General features: G+C 35.0%; 1 protein-coding gene across 23 annotated transcripts in view; it reads left to right on the top strand.

Moving 5' to 3' along the window:
• PHF14 (PHD finger protein 14) overlaps window positions 1-19,218 on the top strand; it is a 200,140-nt gene that overhangs the window by 45,229 nt on the left and 135,693 nt on the right. For 22 of the 23 annotated variants that reach the window (XR_012333949.1, XR_012333948.1, XR_012333945.1 and 19 more), the window contains exons 8-13: window positions 5,001-5,147; window positions 5,952-6,222; window positions 6,530-6,636; window positions 7,762-7,857; window positions 9,712-9,815; window positions 12,301-12,432. Coding sequence is in view for 15 of the 23 variants with exons in the window: in XM_073809676.1 (XP_073665777.1) it covers window positions 5,001-5,147; window positions 5,952-6,222; window positions 6,530-6,636; window positions 7,762-7,857; window positions 9,712-9,815; window positions 12,301-12,432 (857 nt within the window). In the remaining 8 variants the exon portion in view is untranslated. The remainder of the gene's footprint in view (window positions 1-5,000; window positions 5,148-5,951; window positions 6,223-6,529; window positions 6,637-7,761; window positions 7,858-9,711; window positions 9,816-12,300; window positions 12,433-19,218) is intronic. The other variant, XM_033863036.2, reaches the window with a different exon arrangement.

Genomic DNA, 19,218 nt, shown 5'->3' with positions numbered 1-19,218 from the left:
AGGTCATAGAGGTAGCAGGGAGCTACTTCATGTAGGGCCTGGAAAGATATGGGAATGACTTTGGATTTGCACTCTGAGTGGGGTGGAAGGCCATAAGAGTTGCATAGAGTACATATGAACCAACTGATGTTTAAAAGGACTGCCCTGATAACTGTATTGAGTACAGGCAGTAGGGAGGCAAGGGTGAAAGCAGGGAGACCAGTTAGAACTTTTATTGTAACAGGTTTTAGGATGGAGGTAATGAGAAATGAGAAATTTTATAGGTATTTGCTGAAGGATTGTGGAATGTAACAGAAAGAGAGGGTAAAAAGGGTGACTTCTTTCTGGCCTGAGCTTCTAGCAGAATGGAGTTGTGGTTTACTGAGGTGGAGAAGACTGAAGGAAGAGCAGATCTGTTGCAGGAGAAAAGGCAACTGAGGACAGTTTTGGACATGTTGAGTTCAAAATGCCTATTAGACATGTAAGTGGAGAGATCAGGTAGGTTGTTGGCTATCAGAGTCTGAAGTTTAGGGAAGCAGTCAAGGCTACAGATATAAATTTGGGAGCTGTCAGGGTATAGATAGTATTTATGGTGAGATGACTAGATGAAATTATCTAGGTTATAAGAGTAGAAGGAGATGGGAAGAGGTCTGATGACAGTCATAGGGCTACCTCAGCATTCAACAGCATTCAAATTTGGGAAAATAAGGAATCTACCAAGGAGACTGAGGAGGAGTGATCAGTGAGGTAAAGAAAAGAACTAAGAGAGGTATTTCAAAGAAGTGTTTCAAAGAGGGAGTGAGCAAATTGTGTCAAAGGAGTAAGATTAAGATTGAGAAATGACCATTGGAATTGGCAAAATGAGGGTCATTTTTCACTTGACAGGAGCTATTGGAGTGGTTGGGAGTAGTCAATGAAAACTTAGGAATGGAATAGAATTGAAGATAGCTAATATGGACAGGTCTTTAGATTTTTCCTTTTAAGAGAAGCTTAGAAGTGGAACAACACGTGGGAGCCCAAGGAAGGTCTTTTAAGTATTTTTAAAGGATATTACAGTATGTTTAGCATGCCAGTGGAGAGAAAAAAATGTGTAAGAGAGATAGAATTGCTGTAGGGAAGACGGTGTGGGATATTATCGCAACTGAAGGTTAACCTTAGAGAGGAACATTGGGCAGCTTATCCATAGTAACAGGAGATTAGTCAGAGGATATGTGTAGACATGCAGATAGGTTGAGGTATATGGTGATTGGAGGTTGTGGAAGTTTTTGTTTTGTTGCTTTTCTCCTCTCTTTGAAACCCTCTCCAGTGAAATAAATAAGGTCATCGTCTGCAAGTTAGGAATAGGGGGGAGATATTGAAGGTTTGACAGAGAGATAAAGCTATTCAATAATTATCTACAAAAATGGAATACAAATTAATTTGAGAATGTGTTCAGCTGCTCAGGGACAGGTACAAAATAGGGGAAGAGTTGGTGCCTTAGGTTTTGTCAAGTGAAGCTAGTTGAGGAAGAGAGGAACAAGCGAACCGATGCGCCATGCAAAGGAGTAATTAATTGATGGACCATGAAATAATCAGGTAAAGAGGGCAATCATGTGCATGGGCTCTCGGACAGTCAGAAGACAGAAAGTCCGTACATTGGAGACCTGAAAGGTGTTAAAAACTTGTTTGAGTCTTAGAGAGAGTGATCAGGAAAGATAAAAGATGATGCTCAGAGGGCTTCCCTGGTGGTGCGGTGGTTGAGAGTCCACTTGCTGATGCAGGGGACGCGGGTTCGTGCCCCGGTCTGGGAGGATCCCACATGACGCGGAGCGACTGGGCCTGTGAGCCATGGCCGCTGAGCCTGCGCGTCCGGAGCCTGTGCTCTGCAACGGGAGAGGCCACAACAGTGAGAGGTCCACGTACAGCAAAAAAAAAAAAAAAAAAAAAAAGACAACCTTGAGTTGAGGGGCATTCCACTTTGTCACATTGCTCATAGTCCCCACCATTTACCCTGCATCCCCCCTCCCCCCCCACCCCCATCATTACTTTTGTCTTATAATCTTCCAGCGTCTTTTAGGCCCCTTTGCACATTTACGTTTACTGGTACTTTTTCTCAAGGCATTCATGTTTAAAACTCTTTGCCTTAGACCTACTGAATCACAATCTCCAGAGTTGGGCTTTTGTCATTTCTGTTTGGAAACATCCATAAGTAAATCTGATGACAGATAGTGGTTGAAAACGATCTTAACTTGCTAGCAGTGGATCTTGGGTCAGCAACTTAACCTCTCTTGTTTTCAGTTTTCTATCCATAAAATTGATATTAAAATAATAGAACCCACCTCATGTGGTAGTGTTAAAGGATAAATGAGATAGTATGAAAAAAGGCACCTGTGTCTGGTACATGGTAGATATTCAGAAAAATGTTTTTCCCTTTCTATTTTCCATTGGGGAGTAGGATCTTGAAAGTTTCTCTAGGCAAGTTAAAGGGATATTCCAAGTCAACCAATGCCTTAATTAGGACACTATTTTGAATGGTCTAACAAAAGCAAATAGCCAGTGACTTAAACAAAGAAGAAGTTGAATTCTTGCTACATTCCAGACTGATTTGATATTGGGGGAGTTTGGTTCCAGGGACCAGGTGCCTTCTTACTTGTTGCTTCATCTTCCCTTAGTCTGTAGCACTTTCTTACATGGTCAGAGATGGTTTATCACACCTTGACTGGGTTCCACCCCATTGGAAGGAAGGAAGAAAAGGTTAAGAGTAGGCAGTTTCCTTTCAAAGGTATGGTTAGGAAATTTCACAAACCTCATTGGCTGGAACTTATCACATGCCCATATCCAGATGCTGAGAGTCTGGAGCAGAGGTTTTCTAGCAAGGTCGTCAAGTACCCAGTAGAAACTCAGAAGATTCTAGTACTAAGGAGAAGAAGGAGAGGATAGATATCAGAAGACAGTGGTTTCTGTCACAGTTAATATTTGCTTGGTATATCTGTTCCACTGTCTAAACAAGGTTAATCCCTTGGTCATTCTAGCCTTAGACTTAGGGTTTATTGTCCCGCAATCCCAAATAATGAAAACAAACAAAAAATTACTTGGGCTACCTAGTCCCCTTCAGATACCTTTTTTTTTTTTTTTTTTTTTTTTTTGCTGTACTTGGGCCTCTCACTGTTGTGGCCTCTCCCGTTGCGGAGCACAAGCTCCGGACGCGCAGGCTTAGCGGCCACGGCTCACGGGCCCAGCCGCTCCGTGGCACGCGGGATCCTCCCAGACCGGGGCACGAACCCATGTCCCCTGCATCGGCAGGCGGACTCTCAACCACTGCACCACCAGGGAAGCCCCCAGATACCTTTTTGACCAGAGATGACTGGTCTTTTTAGCGAGTCAGAGTCTAGGTCCTAATGCTTAACTCATCTGTACAAGCATGAATCCTATCTCTGATAAGTCAATTTCAACCATACCTACTACTTTAAAACAGTAGAATAGTTCTCCAGATCATTTTGACTACGCTTCAATGTGTTCTTTATTTCCATTAGCCTATTCTGTGACCAGGATGTAGAGTATGTTGTGAGAAAGCAACTGTGTGTGTGTGTGTGCACGCATTTTAATGCAATCTCCTGCCCATGTTTTTGTATTGTGTACCTATGTGAAGTAGTTATTATTAAATCTGTTTTACTAATGAGTTAACAGAGACCCAGAGATGTTTTGCAACTTGTTTGAAGCCACAAAAATCAGTAAATGGTGGAGCCAGGATTTATCTCCAGGTTTTTATATTTCCAAATTCTGTGATCACAGTGTTCACAGTGCCATATTGTGACATCTTTGGATATCACACTACAGAACTGCATCATATGCGTTTTTTTTTTTTAATGTCAAGGACACTTTAGTTTTATTATTACGATGATTTCTCTTTTTGTACTTTCTCATTTGTTTCTTCTTTTCTTAGTGTCATCATTTCTCTTTGGGCTGTAAAACCCTACCTTACTAAGAGACCCTTTAACATAACTTAGATAAAAACCTATATGGATAGCTTATCTTTATTATTCTCTTTGGGACAGACCTAAAGAATGAACTGCCTGTTACTTTGCTGGCAATCACATTGCACATTACTTTTTTTGGCTACATATTTACAATTTATTTCTATTTTTGATAGTAGATTTCTTTTATTTTTGATACCCTGCTATTTATAAATAAAAAATGTACCCATTAAGGTAGTATCATGAAATATGACTGTGAGAGAGCTGTGTTTCCATCTGAGATTTTAGGGTTTCATGAAGAGTTAAAGGGAATATCTAAAGTGTTTTATTGACAAGTCCTGGCCTTCTTTTTTTTTTTTTTTTTTTTTTTTTGTGGTACGCTGGCCTCTCACTGTTGTGGCCGCTCCTGCTGCAGAGCACAGGCTCCGGACGCACAGGCTTAGCGGCCATGGCTCACAGGCCCAGCCGCTCCGCGGCATGTGGGATCTTCCCGGACTGGGGCACAAACCCGTGTCCCCTGCATCGGCAGGTGGACTCTCAACCACTGTGCCACCAGGGAAGCCCCAGGCTTGGCCTTCTTAATCCATTTTTGTCCCAGGTGGAATCTGCCTGTGCATTTCTAGTCAATTAGAAGTACCCTACTTATCTGTGTTGGCTAGTCCTGTATTTTCTAGATATACTGTTGTTTTATAATATTTATGTATGCATAACTTTAATATTTAATGATGATTTCTACCTAAGATTATTGAAATCTTATTTGTTTTAAACCGTGATTATTTTTTTAGGTAACAAATATATCTAAATGGTAATACCTAAGATTTGATTTCAGTATTTTTAAATCCACAAGGCCCTTTAAAAAAAAATTGCTAATTTGAACTTGAGATATAGGATTAAGTTTCTAAAGCAGCAATTTTTATCATTATGTATAAAAATTACTTTTGTAATTTATTTTAGGAATAACCAACACTGTGGGCTGTTCTTCAAAAAGGAAATATTATCTATTACTGTTTTTTTAATGACCCTTTGAAGTAAAAATGTTTACTTTTTCCCCCCTGTTTTTTGATATAGGATATAGCAGATCCATTTTTTGCTTATTGTAAGCAACATGCAGATAGGTTAGACAGAAAGTGGAAGAGAAAAAACTACTTGGCTCTACAATCCTATTGTAAAATGTCTTTACAAGAGAGAGAGAAGCAACTATCACCAGAAGCACAGGTATGGATGGGATTCATGCCAAACCTCATGTTTTTTTCTTTCAATGTTATAGATTTCAGGGAATTCCCTGGCGCTCCAGTGGTTAGGAGTCCACACTGTCACTGCTGAGGGCCTGGGTTTGATCCCTGGTCAGGGAACTAAGATCCCACAAGCTACACAGCATGGCCAAAAAAAAAAAAAAAAAAATCAAGGTTATAAATTTCAGATCTCATGTGTGTTTGCCAATGACATGTGAAGTATAATTGTGAAATTTGGTTAGTTACCTAGGAAGTGGATCGTCATTAAGATAAATGGTGAGTATAGTTTGTGGTTGAATATATTACTCGTCACCTAGTCAACAAAGCAGTCATTTGTAAAGCATGCTTCCAGTACATTAAAGAATATGGCTTAGAGGAAATTATTCTATCAGTGCAATATGTTGACCACATCTTTTTTCAGTCTGTTCTAATGTTCTTTTATGCAAAGAATTTGATTAGTTTGCCTATCATATAAAATGTATTTTTATGTAAATTAAGTACATTTGTGGAGACTAGTGCAAGGCTGGTTGAGAAGAGAAACTTCAGCTTAATCATATTAGTTTTTGACAATTCTGATCATAGACTAGGACAGTTGTTACTAGGGGTAGACCTGGTTTATTATAGCCCAAGAATTATACAGTATACCTTAAGGACTGTGGATAGATATAATTTGCCTTGATATGTGAAATTCTGGTTATCTTTACTTTTTCTAAATGTGGAAGTAAAAATCATAAGGAGTATGTTCCATTTTAGTATCTTTTAAAATTTGTATACATTTCTTTTATAGGCAAGGATCAATGCCCGGCTTCAGCAATATCGTGCCAAAGCAGAACTAGCTCGATCCACCAGACCCCAGGCCTGGGTTCCAAGGGAAAAATTGCCCAGACCACTCACTAGCAGTGCTTCGGCCATTCGTAAACTTATGCGGAAAGCAGAACTGATGGGGATCAGTACAGATATCTTCCCAGTGGACAATTCAGATACTAGTTCTAGTGTGGATGGAAGGAGAAAACATAAGCAACCTGCTCTCACTGCTGATTTTGTGAATTATTATTTTGGTCAGTATAGACACTGATTCATGCACGTTTTCATTGATGACAATTTGCCGATGGAGATTTCGATATGCTGTCAATTTTTAGAAATTTACTAGCAATGTTACATATATCAAGTAAAACATGTTTATTTTCCTAATAAGTTGTGGGTTGCTGTAAAATGCTAAGCTATTTTGTGAATAGAGTTAAAAGTGTTTTGAATGATGTAGATTTATCCATGTGATCATCCCTATGGCTAGCTTCTTCCTTTGTGTATTTTGTGTATCAGCTTTTATTTTCTACTAAAGTAAAATTGGATATTTAATTTAAATAGAGAGAAATATGCGCATGATTCAAATTCAAGAAAATATGGCTGAACAAAAGAATATAAAGGATAAATTAGAGAATGAACAAGAAAAGCTTCATGTGGAATATAATAAGGTAAGTTGGCTATAAAACAAACAACATAATATATTACATCTTATTGATGATTTCTTTTTTGATTTTATAACGTTTTTATTTATGTTTTATTTTGAAATTCCTCTGGAGTTCTTACAACTTGCCTACAATTCCGACCCCTCATTATTTTCATTACCATCATTAACACATACTGAGTACTTTCTATGTGCCAGGCACAATTTTGAGCACTTTTACTTATATTAACTCATTTAATTCTGATTTCAGCTTTATAATATGGCTTAGGATTACTGCTCCCATTTTCAGAGGAGTAAACTGAGTCCTAAACAGGCTCACATAGGTAGTCAAGTCATAGAGTTGGGGTTTGAAGCCCAGCAGTCTGACTCCATTCCTTATTCCTAACCACTGTACTATGGAACTTCTCTTTCTGAGTTGTAGAAAACTTGAAAACTTATTTTGAAATTACTCTTTTTTTCTTGAATTGTTTTGTTACTTTTGATTAAAAAAAAAAACCTCCTAATTTAAATTTCCCTTCTACCCCTTCATTCTAAAGATGAGGAAGGTCAAAAAGAAATATATAAAAGCAAGTTGTGACTAACTTTTAGGTAATAAGTAACATGAGCATATAAAACCAGGATTGACTTACTGATAAATAATATTTTAAGTGATAAAAATATTTGTAGGAAGTAAATTTCCAATAATCAGCCACACTGTATTGAAAAGAGTACTGGGATTCAATTCAAAAGACCTAAGGATTCTTGCTAGTCTTATGATTTTAGCTAAGTCACAAAAACCTTGTGATCCTTAGTTTTCTCATCGGGAAAATGATGGGAGTGCGTCTTGATAGACTCATAGGATTAATTAGCAGAACGTTTCTGAAATTATATAGTAAACTATAATAGAATATATAAATGTAGGCATCATTATCATTAGTAAAAATGGTAACATAAAACAAAATGCTTACATTTTGTTGGTGCTGCTTAGATAATTGGAGACCCTCATTTTTCAGTGTATTGTACTTGCATGTGTTAAAAATATATGGACTATAAATATAGATATTTTGGGACATTTATTAATAAATTATTTACATTTTCACATATTTTACTGTATATTTTAATGGTTTACTAATTTGAATTATTTACGTTGTAGCTGTGTGAATCTTTAGAAGAACTACAAAACCTGAATGGAAAACTTCGAAGTGAAGGACAAGGAATATGGGCCTTACTAGGCAGAATCACAGGGCAGGTTAGTTTCTTTCCAATTGCTATCTTTCTCTTCTTGCTCTCTATATGATTTCAAAGATCAGAACTCTAATACAACTGTCTCTTCACTAACTAAAGAATTCCGTTTAATCAGGGTCAACTAATCCTCTGGGATAATGATTCCTGCCTGCGGTACATCTAGAGCTTTGGAAGCTGCCTACTGAGAACTTGTAGCTTAATTTGGCTGTTTTAACAGCTGTCTTGTTTGCAGATTTTTTCATTTGCTCTAACTGATTGACCTGTCGTTTGTGATGAAGCTAAGATTTGAAGCATGAGTTACTTCTACCATATTCTTCTGCCTCTAATGTAGCGGTTTTAGATTCCTTGCCACATTTCTTCTGTCCTGTTCTTGTGCTATAATTAGTTCTTTTTTAAAAAATTTTTTTTGGACCGGGGGTGTGTGTAAAATTTAAACAGAAAACTGGAGAGATTTATTTTCATGTTGATTTGATTTTGAACTGCATAAGAAATGGTTTTTGAAACTGTAATGTTAAAGTGTAGTTTTTCTCCTTCAGTAGCTATTATTGTAGTTATGAAAAAAATTAACTTTATCCTTGAACATATTTAGCCTTTTATAGTTCTTGGTATTGAAAAGAAGAATCATTGCCAAATGGATTTCTTTGAATGCTTTTTTTTGATACTGTGTATATAATTCTTAAATTAAGAATTCATTTGAATAATTTCAGTTATTTTTTTAAGGATGATGGAGACTCACTGTGGTCCTTTCACTATGAAAATAGTTTTGTTTGTGAAGGAAGGTTTTCAAAGAACAGATATTTTTCATTGTACTTGTTTTAAAGGTTTACAAAGATTCAAATTCATTAAACAATTTGTGTAGACATATTATTTTAGAAGGTAACGCATACTGATATGTATTGTGCCATGCTGGCTTTGAAGATGCTGCTTTTGTGAACAAGGTGTATATGGCTTATATTATAATGAATAACATAATATAAAAGGTGAGAATGAAGTTGCGTATGGAGAATTGACCTTTGTTTCTATTGATAAGTTGTTGATGAATTTTTGGAAGATTATGGTGTTTTATATTTTATATTTAGATAAGTTAATATTGAATGCAAGCCTATTATTAGTTTATTTGGCAAGCTAACATTATCTTTTGGCTTGGTTTGCAAGTTTGTCTCATAAGAATTTCCTGTTTAGTATAGAACATTATCTACTATAAAAGAGCATTTTCACTTATTAAATCACTTGTAACAGAAGCGCATACATTTCCTTGTGCAAATGTAAAATACACAGCCGAAGTAGAATTCATTTGTACCACTTGCAGGACACTTTCTTCCAGTTGGTTAAACAGATGCCAGCCCACCGGGCCACTGAGAAATGACTTTGATAGATGGTTGCTGTCTGGGAAGCCAGCATACTACTGATTAGTAGAAACCCAAAGAGAATCTACTTCACTTTGTGGAGAGTTTGGTCCAATAAGATAATTTTTCTAATTAACCTTTGGAGCACCAGTGTAGCTGAGATGTTGAGGAAAATAAACGGCCTCAATATTCTTTTTGTCAAGTGTACTTTTTTTTCTTTTAAGTTCTTAAATTCTTGTCCTTGTCTTTCATTTTTAAAGCTAAAGTAGAAGTTTAATTTTCATAATGTTTTAGTGGTCCACTGAAAATCGATGAAAGTATGTTATTATAGGCTTCTAACGGCAGTGACTGAGATAAAAACTCATTTTAGTCCTTTTTGCCAATGTAAACGCTTGTAAAAGATTTCCCCCTCACAATCCTAGCATATTAGTTGACTTGAGCAGTGCATAGAGGAAAGTTGCTTTATATTTTTTCTTTAAAACAAAATAAACTGCATTTGTTCAAATCAATAGAAGTTGAACATACCGGCAATTTTGCGAGCACCCAAGGAGAGAAAACCAAGTAAAAAAGAAGGAGGCACACAAAAGACATCTACTCTTCCTGCAGTACTTTATAGGCAAGTAATGAAATTATGATAGATTAATATTGTGTATTTTTTTCATTTTTAAAAATATTATTTATTTTTGGCTGCATTGGGTCTCGGCTGCTGTGCGTGGGCCTCTCATTGCGGTGGCCTCTTTTGTTGAGGAGCACGGGCTCTAGGTGTGTGTGCTTCAGTAGTTGTGGCACACAGGCTCAGTAGTTGTGGCTTGCGGGCTCTAGAGCGCAGGCTCAGTAGCTGTGGTACACAAGCCTAGCTGTTCCGCGGCATGTGGGGTCCTCCCTGACCAGGGCTTGAACCCACGTCCCCTGCATTGGCAGGCAGGTTCTTAACCACTGTGCCACCAGGGAAGCCCTTGTGTATTTTTTAACTAATACTTTTTAGTAACAAGATGCTTCAGATATTTGTGAATGAATTACGTTTATATTGGAATTTAAGTTAAATGCATTTGAAGTTCATTTTATTAAAACCATCAAAGATGCTTTCCAGATTGAATGATGATAGAAGAGATTTTGCTCCTCTTTTAATGACAAGCTAAATCACTTTTTGTATCCTTTAAGTAACTGGTGCTATGTGTGCATATGCTCCATGGAAATGAACTGTCCTCTTTGGGGAATTGGAAAGTGACTTTAAATAATGTAGATGATTATTTTCTTAAATAGTTAAAATGATATGTTAGGTAAATGGGCATTTATATTTTATTTTACTTGAATGAGTTTTAGAGGTTTACATGTGTTTTTAGGTAGTGATGGGTACTATAATATAGCTTGAATTACTGCCTTTGCACAGTGGTGGATAATGAAGATAAGTTTTAGATTTGAATCTGTCTACATTTTTTTCTCTCTTGGCTCAGTTGTAATAATTTCATTCTCCCAAATATTTTTGTTCTTGGCTCAGTATTTTACAGTATTCACAATTATAGCAATTTTACATAGTTATTAAGACTTCTTTCCATACTTCAGTAGGTTTGGATCTCACTATTTTTTCCATGTAACTGATGATATTAATTGAGAAAAGTCTAGAAGATGCTAGTATATGTTTTTGTGTGTGTATACATACACAGATCTATTCACATACACAAGTATATGCTTATGTAAATTTATAAATATTCTCCCCACAACCTCTTCCTTTCTCAGAAATAGCAGCAGTAGCAACAATATCAATCTCTATAATTACTTTCTCTTCTTGATTGGAGGCTCTCTCCATAGGTAATAGCAGATAACTTCCTTGAACTGTGGAAGCCCACTAGTGTTTTAGTGTACTTTATGAAGACTAGCACATTCTCAGTCTAGCTTTTCCAAATAAAATTGGTTCATTTGGAACCGTCAGGCATATCACTTATGCTCCTGACTTTTTATCACTACAGTTCATTTTTATTTCAGAATATACTTTAAGTAATTTTCCATTTTTACTCTGAGCAACTTTGAGACCCAGTACTGGTCTTTGTTGTCATTGTTGTATATGTGTGTATGTGATCTTTTTTTCTAGGATTATTTAAAAATTCAAACATCATTGCTGTTTCTGTATATATATGGCTTTTTTAGGTTCTCAACAACTTTTTCCTCAACCTTCACATTCTTAATATAAATATACCCTAGATTTTTAGGTCATAGTGTTTGTGCTCTCAGGAGTAGTTAACTTGTCCTTCTGCCCAAGAAAAGTTGGATTTCTTAAGAACAAACAAAAATGTAGAATAACAGTAACAGGGAGTTTCCTGGTGGTCCAGTGGTTAAGACTTCGCCTTCCAACACAGGGGGTGCGGGTTCGATCCCTTGTCGGGGAGCTAAGATCCTACATATCTCGTGGCCAAAAAACCAAAACATAAAAAAAAAAAAAAACAACCTGGAAGCAATATTGTAACAAATTCAATAAAGACTTTAAAAATGGTCCATATAAACAAATAATGTAACATAACAGTAACAACAACAGTGAAACTTCCCATTCTTTATAATAAATAATCAATTGGTATATTTTTAAGACTCAAAGTCTGATTTTGTAAAGAGACTTATATATGTAGCTTATTTACATGTTGAAGGTTCTTTGAAAGATTTATAATTAATGGTAGAAAATAAACTGAATTTTGTTTGTAAAGTAACTGCTTTTGTAGTTTTAGAGACGTAGAAAATTGAAAGATTTTTTTGTTTAATAATTTGTTTCTAGAAAAAAATTGGTCTAATGTTAAATGGGTTTTAAAGTGATAATTAAAATTAAGATAAAGACAACGTTAACATAAGTATCTAACATATGCCCTTCTCTGAAAAGTATGACACCAGCAATATTTAAATTTATACTAGATCCAGGCTATTTTTCTACATTCTCAAAAGTATATAGAACTAATAATTATTGACATTATAAAAAGACATGTTATGAAAAAATATTTGATTTCAATAAAAGAAAAATTAATATGGTGAAATTTTGAAATTTTAAAAATATGCTGTAAGTTAACTGTTCACTATGATGATAATTATTCTAATCCTTTATTTGCTGCCTTTATTCAAAGTTGTGGAATTTGTAAGAAGAACCATGATCAGCATCTTCTTTTATTGTGTGATACCTGTAAACTCCATTACCATCTTGGATGTCTGGACCCTCCTCTTACAAGGATGCCAAGAAAGACCAAAAACAGTTATTGGTAAGTAAAATGGAGAGGATTTAGATGTTAGAACTGCTTTGCTCTTAGTTTCAACAGTGTAAGTGTTATATCATATTGCTTCATATAAAGTTTTCAGTAAGTTTTTAATTGATATTTTTATAATTTTTTCCAATTTTATTGAGGTATAATTGACAGTTAAAAATTGTGTAGTTTTAAAAATAAACAAATGGGACCTAATGAAACTTAAAAGCTTTTGCACAGCAAAGGAAACCATAAACAAGATGAAAAGAGACAACCCTCAGAATGGGAGAAAACATTTGCAAATGAATCAACTGACAAAGGATTAATCTGCAAAATATACAAGCAGCTCATGCAGCAAAATATCAAAAAAACAAACAACCCAATCCAAAAATGGGCAGAAGACCTAAGTAGACATTTCTCCAAAGAAGATATACAGATTGCCAACAAACACATGAAAGAATGCTCAACATCATTAATCATTAGAGAAACGCAAATCAAAACTACAATGTGATATCATCTCACACCGGTCAGAATGGCTATCATCAAAAAGTCTAGAAACAGTAAATGCTGGAGAGGGTGTGGAGAAAAGGGAACCCTCTTGCTCTGTTGGTGGGAATGTAAATTGATACAGCCACTATAGAGAATAGTATGGAGGTTCCTTATAAAACTAAAAATAGAACTCCCATATGACCCAGCAATCCCACTACTGGGCATATACCCTGAGAAAACCATAATTCAAAAAGAGTCATGTACCACAATGTTCATTGCAGCTCTATTTACAATAGACAGGACATGGAAGCAACCTAAGTGTCCATCAACAGATGAATGGATAAAGAAGATGTGGCACATATATACAATGGAATATTACTCCACCATAAAAAGAAACGAAATTGAGTTATTTGTAGTGAGGTGGATGGACCTAGAGTCTGTCATACAGAGTGAAGTAAGTCAGAAAGAGAAAAACAAATACCGTATGCTAACACATATATATGGAATCTAAGAAAAAAAATGGTCATGAAGAACCTAGGGGCAAGACAGGAATAAAGACACAGACCTACTAGAGAATGGACTTGAGGATATGGGGAGGAGGAAGGGTAAGCTGTGAGAAAGTGAGAGAGTGGCATGGACAGACATACACTACCAAATGTAAAACAGATAGCTAGTGGGAAGCAGCCACATAGCACAGGGAGATCAGCTCGGTGCTCTGTGACCACCTAGAGGGGTGGGATAGGGAGGGTGGGAGGGAGGGAGACGAAGAGAGAAGAGATATGGGAACATATGTGTAACTGATTCACTTTGTTATAAAGCAGAAACTAACACACCATTGTAAAGCAATTATACTCCAATAAAGATGTTAAAAAAAATTGTAGTTTTAAGTTTTACAACCTAATGATTTGATATATATATGTATACATTATGAAATAATCACCACAATCAAGCTAATTAGCATAGTCATCACCTCACATAGTTACCATTTTTTTGTGGTGAGAACATTTCAGACATAAATATTTATTATAGCATTATATGAATAAAGATGTAGCAGTTTTTTGATAAATGAATTTTAAGTTAATTGAGGCTATTTTGGTATCTTAGCAATGGTTTCTTAAAGCATGAATTCTGTTTATAATTCTCTTGCTTTATTATACATTTTTTAAAATGCTTTAATTTTGTTTTGAAATTGAATGAATTTATCAAGAATTTGCCTCCATATTCATGCTTTTATTTGTAATTTAGTATTTTATTTCTAAATTAGTGTCACCGAAGGCTTTACTTCTGGTACTTGTCATTTGTGCTAGTTGTGTATTTAAGTTCAGCCATTCTTTGCAAATCTAGAAACATTTGACATATGTTTCTGAATTATTTTTTCATTAACTTAGGCATGTTGAATCACTACAGATGTTTGATAAAAGCTTATGATATTTATAAGTTTTATGCTTAATTTTAGTCCAAGCAAGAGACAGATGTTCAAATTCTAATAGATTGATTCCATACAGGAAGAATATAGGCCACAGAAAGCTCAGGAATGAACATGACTATTCTTTTTATACAAACTTTATACAAATTCTAGTTTTGGAAAAGACTTTTAAATGGTAATTTAAAAGTGAGGTTTTAAATTTAAAAGTGATTATTTAAAAGTGATTATTTAAAAGTGATTATTTAAAAGTGGTAATTTAAAAGTCCCTGTTACACCAGCTTTTTAAATGGTAATCTATACAAAAAGGTGTGTATTCTTCAAACACATTAAAGCAAGTTTTCTGACCTCATTGTTTTATTTCATAAACCTACCTCTGTTCATTTTATTAAGAAGCTCACATTCTTTCACCATTTTCACATGATTGCTTTTTCATAGTGTTCTTTTATCAGTTTGTCTTGAGCCAGTCATACTGATCAACTCTTTTTCAAGTATAGTGGAATGTATTACTTTTGATACATGTGTGATTTTGAAAGCAGAATTTAAGAAAAACTTGCTGTCACTTATTAGAATGCCTGCAGTGTTAATAAACATCCTAAGTGGGTTTCTAAATTGAAAGCCAGTTTGGTAGTCTCCAGGGCCAGGAAGCTTTGTCATGATCTTGGAAGTGTAGATAATGCATTTCTCTTCTTAAATGAGGTTATTAATTTGTCTAATCCCACTGTGCTTGCAGAGTTTGTTTTCCAGTGTGTAAGAGTTTCTGGAAGAATATCAGATGAAAGTGCATAGCCTGGGATGTTTTAGTGAAAGCTCCCCCCAGAGAACCTAAATTACTTCGGGTTCTATGCATTAGTTGCAATGTTTTAAAGTAAAAGTAGAAGCTAATATTGCAGCAAAGTGAAGTCTTCACTATCTTGTAGCTTCTAGTGATCAAACTTCCTTTGGCCTCTAAAGTCAACTTAGCTTTGCTTAGCAATTAATTGGATGTATTACTTTTGGAGTAATTTTTGGAGAATATTATTTTCTTCAGTTCTCTCAAATGTGGGAGGCAGTTTTTACTTTTTGCTTTTCAACATTTCCAGTTTATTTTTGAAATTATATTAAAGATGATAAATACTAAAAAAAACTTCACCTCCTACATACTTTACCATTAACTATGCTTTTTAGTTTATTTAAATCTATTGTGTGTGTATATATATATGTTAGAAAAACTGTGTGATGGTGTGCTACTACATCTTTTCCTCATTCTGTGCACGATAGCTTGAAATTGACCACAGGTAGGAGTATTCCTATCACAGAAATTGGCAAAAGCTACAAATTAGGACTTTTGCCCATATTTACCATCACACCGTTGCCTAATTTCTGCTTTAATCTCTACCTTAGTTTTCAGTCTTTTACTTAGGGAAAGAGGTCCTGTTACTGGGTCCTTATTTCATGACTAAGCCCTAGTTTGGGGCTTAAATTTCTACAGAGCCCACTGGTATACATTTCTGATGTCACCAGTTTCTGCTTTTGCTATCTTTATGCTATGCAAGCCTGTGTTAACACCCTTACTGCTATATCCCCCTTATGTTTGCTGCCAGCTAGAATTACTATGCAGTATGTTGCTTTACTTCTCAAATACCATATTCTGCTTGATAGACTATTCTAAGCAACTAGTCCAGTCAATAGTCCAGTCTACTATTCTAAGCAAATAGTCCAGTCTAAGCTGGACTATTCTATCCAGCTCTTTCTTCCAGTATCAGCACTGCTTTCCTGAAGATACTGGTTCTAGATCTGGATGCTTTCTGTTTGGTCCATTCCACAATAGTTCACAGCGCTGTGCTGGACTGAGTTAAGACATGTGACAGGAAAGAAGAGATGGTTAAAGCTACAGAAGTAGTTATTGGTGGAGAATAGGGAACTTGAGTGAGTTCATGTTAGATAGACTTTTCAGTGAAATAGAAGTAGTCTTGAGAGGGGAAAGGACCTGGGATGATGATAATGGGGGCTTGAGAAGAGAGGAAATAGTTTGCACCAGGTACTGTGGGAAAAAAATCAGAGATAACTGACTTGCTGAGGCTATATAGCAAGAATGTTCAGTGAATTTGTTTAGTAAGTGTGATTAATTGATTTTTCTCCAGTAATGCTGAGCTGACCAGGAGGAGGAGAGGGGAAAACCCAAGGACTTCTTAGGTTAGATTAGAGATGGGCAAATCAGATGAAGAAGAATATTAGGTGGGTGAGGCATTTGGCAGGGGGTAGAGGGACTAGTAAAGGTGTAATCTAGGCTCTGTTTTGTTTATACCTACTCCCAGTGTTTGAAATGTATTTTGTTTCACTTTTAGTTTATGTTATCTTGGTTTGCTTTTTAAAATATATAATTTTGAACACCACCTTACATTCTTTCTAAGACAAGCCTGGTAAGGTATAAATAAATAGGGTTTGATTCGTTAGAGTAGTTCAAATAGTAAATACTTATTTTAATTTTGGGGTACTAATCTTATGTTTCCACCACCCATCTGATCAGAATTTGTCTTGCATTTTCTAATTATTTAAAGAATATTATGAAGAGTATTACTTGACAGAGAATTGAGTAATATTACTTAAAAAATATTACTCAGCATAATGTCCTCAAGGTCTGTCCATGAAAAAAACTGTGGTGTGAAATCTTTGAAGACTGAAAGAGGTAATTTGTAAAGGAAAAAAAAGTAAATCATAAATTATTTATAATATTTGGGAAATAGAGCGTTACTAGATTTATTACGTTTAAAATTCATAAAATCATTTTTTCTTTTATCCTTTTATTCTCTGGATATACTTTTATTCTTTTAAAACAAAAAGAAAATATGTAGCACAAACTCTTCTATGAAGAATTTTGCAAGTAGTTTTTTCCATGTTTTTCTTCATAATTTGTCTTCCCTTTCTCCCATTAACTCTTTTTTTTAATTGAGATATAATTGACATTTAACATTTTATTAGTTTTAGGTGTACAACATAATGATTTGATATAGATATATTGTGAAGTAATTACCAGATTAAGTTTAGTTGACATCCATCACCAAACAATTTTTTTTTTCTTGTGATGAGAACTTTTAAGATCTACTTTTTTAGCAACTTTCAAACATACAGTGTAGTAGTATTAACTGTAGTAACCATACTGTACATTACATCTCAGGACTTATTTATTTTGTAACTGGAAGTCTGTCCCTTTTGACCACGTTTACCCATTTTGCCCACTCCCTCCGCTTGCCTCTGGCAACCACCTGTCCATTCTCTGTGAGTTTGTTTTTGTTTTTAATATTTCACATATAAGTGAGATTATACAGTATTTGCCTTGGACTTATTTCATTTAACATAATGTCCTCAAAGTCCATCCATGTTGTTGCAAATGCCAGGATTTTCTTCTTTTTTATGGCTGAATAATACTCTATTGTATATATAGACCACATTTTCTTTATCCGTTTATCTGTTGATGGACACAGGTTGTTTCCATGCCTTGGCTATTGTAAATAATGATGCAGTGAATATGGGAGTGCAGATATCTTTTCAAGATAGTGATTTCATTTGCTTTGGATAAATACCCAGAAGTGGAATTGCTCATATGATAGTTCCATTTTTAATTTTTTGAGGAATCTCCACACTGCTTTTCAGAGTGGCTGTACCAGTTTACATTCCCAACAGTACATGAGGTTTCCCTTTTTTCCATATCCTCGGCAGCACTTGTTATCCCTTGTCTTTTTTATGACAGTCATTCTAACAGGTTTGAGGTGATATCTCATTGTAGTTTTTATTTGTATTTCCCTGATGTAGTTTTCTATAGGCACCTTTGAAGATTTCCCTCTAAAAAGTGGGGAAAGCATGGCAAAAGGCTTAGAAATAAGAAAAAAAAACTATGGTGTGAAATCTTTGAAGACCGAAAGAGGTAATTTATAAAGGAAAAAAAAGTAAATCATAAATTATTTATAATATTTGGGAAATAGAGTGTTACTGGATTTATTATGTTTAAAAATTCATAAAATCTTTTTTTCTTTGCCTGATGCAAATTATATTTTCTAAAGATTAAATTAGCATTCTTCCTTGTTTTAGCATTATACAATAAAAATTATTTTACTTTAGTAATTAAGATTTTTAAAACCTCCTTAGGTAATTATTATGAACATAAGTTACAGTGTAGGGTGCTGGGGATCAAGAAGGTACAGCAAATTGAGGAAAATCTCTTAGTATTTCAGTATGAAGGTAGTGCTTTGGCATAAATTCCTTACCTGAATTTTCATTATTTATACTTAAAAATCCATTTTTAATTAATGGAATTTTTGATTACTTAAGGTTACCTTTAGTACTATGCATAGGAATTATAGATTTTATACATTCTCTTCCCTAATAGAATATATTAAGTAAAAATATACAGGATTAAGGTGAGTTTAGCTAAATTCATAGATAATAGCAGCTTAGTGGAATTTTTTTTCTATTTTTTAAATTAATTTATTTTTTAGTGGATTACTAAAAGAAGGCAGTTATGTGTTTTGATATTATGAAGGATAATTATGACTTTCCCCCCAATATATGTAATTCCATGGAATTGGACAGGCCATGGCTTTATCCTCAGTTATTATTTCTTAGGCTCTTGTGTACCGGTTAATGTAGCAGAGATGCTTTTTCATATCTTAAAGGCTATTTATAAGATGAGGACTATAGGGACTTCCCTGGCGGTCCAGTGGTTAAGACATCGCCTTCCAATGCAGGGGCGGGTTCGATCCCTGGTCATGGAGCTAAGATCCCACATGCCTTGTGGCCAAAAAACCAAAACATAAAACAAACAATATTGTAACAAATTCAATAAAGACTTTAGAAATGGTCCATGTCAAACAAAAACAAAAAAAAACAAACCAGAAACAATATTGTAAAAAATT

The sequence above is a fragment of the Tursiops truncatus genome, chromosome 9 (genome assembly GCF_011762595.2).
Source record: "Tursiops truncatus isolate mTurTru1 chromosome 9, mTurTru1.mat.Y, whole genome shotgun sequence".
Taxonomy (NCBI): Eukaryota; Metazoa; Chordata; class Mammalia; order Artiodactyla; family Delphinidae; genus Tursiops; species Tursiops truncatus.
The sequence above is the reverse complement of the archived record's forward strand: the minus strand, read 5'-3'. Positions and strand labels throughout refer to the sequence as shown.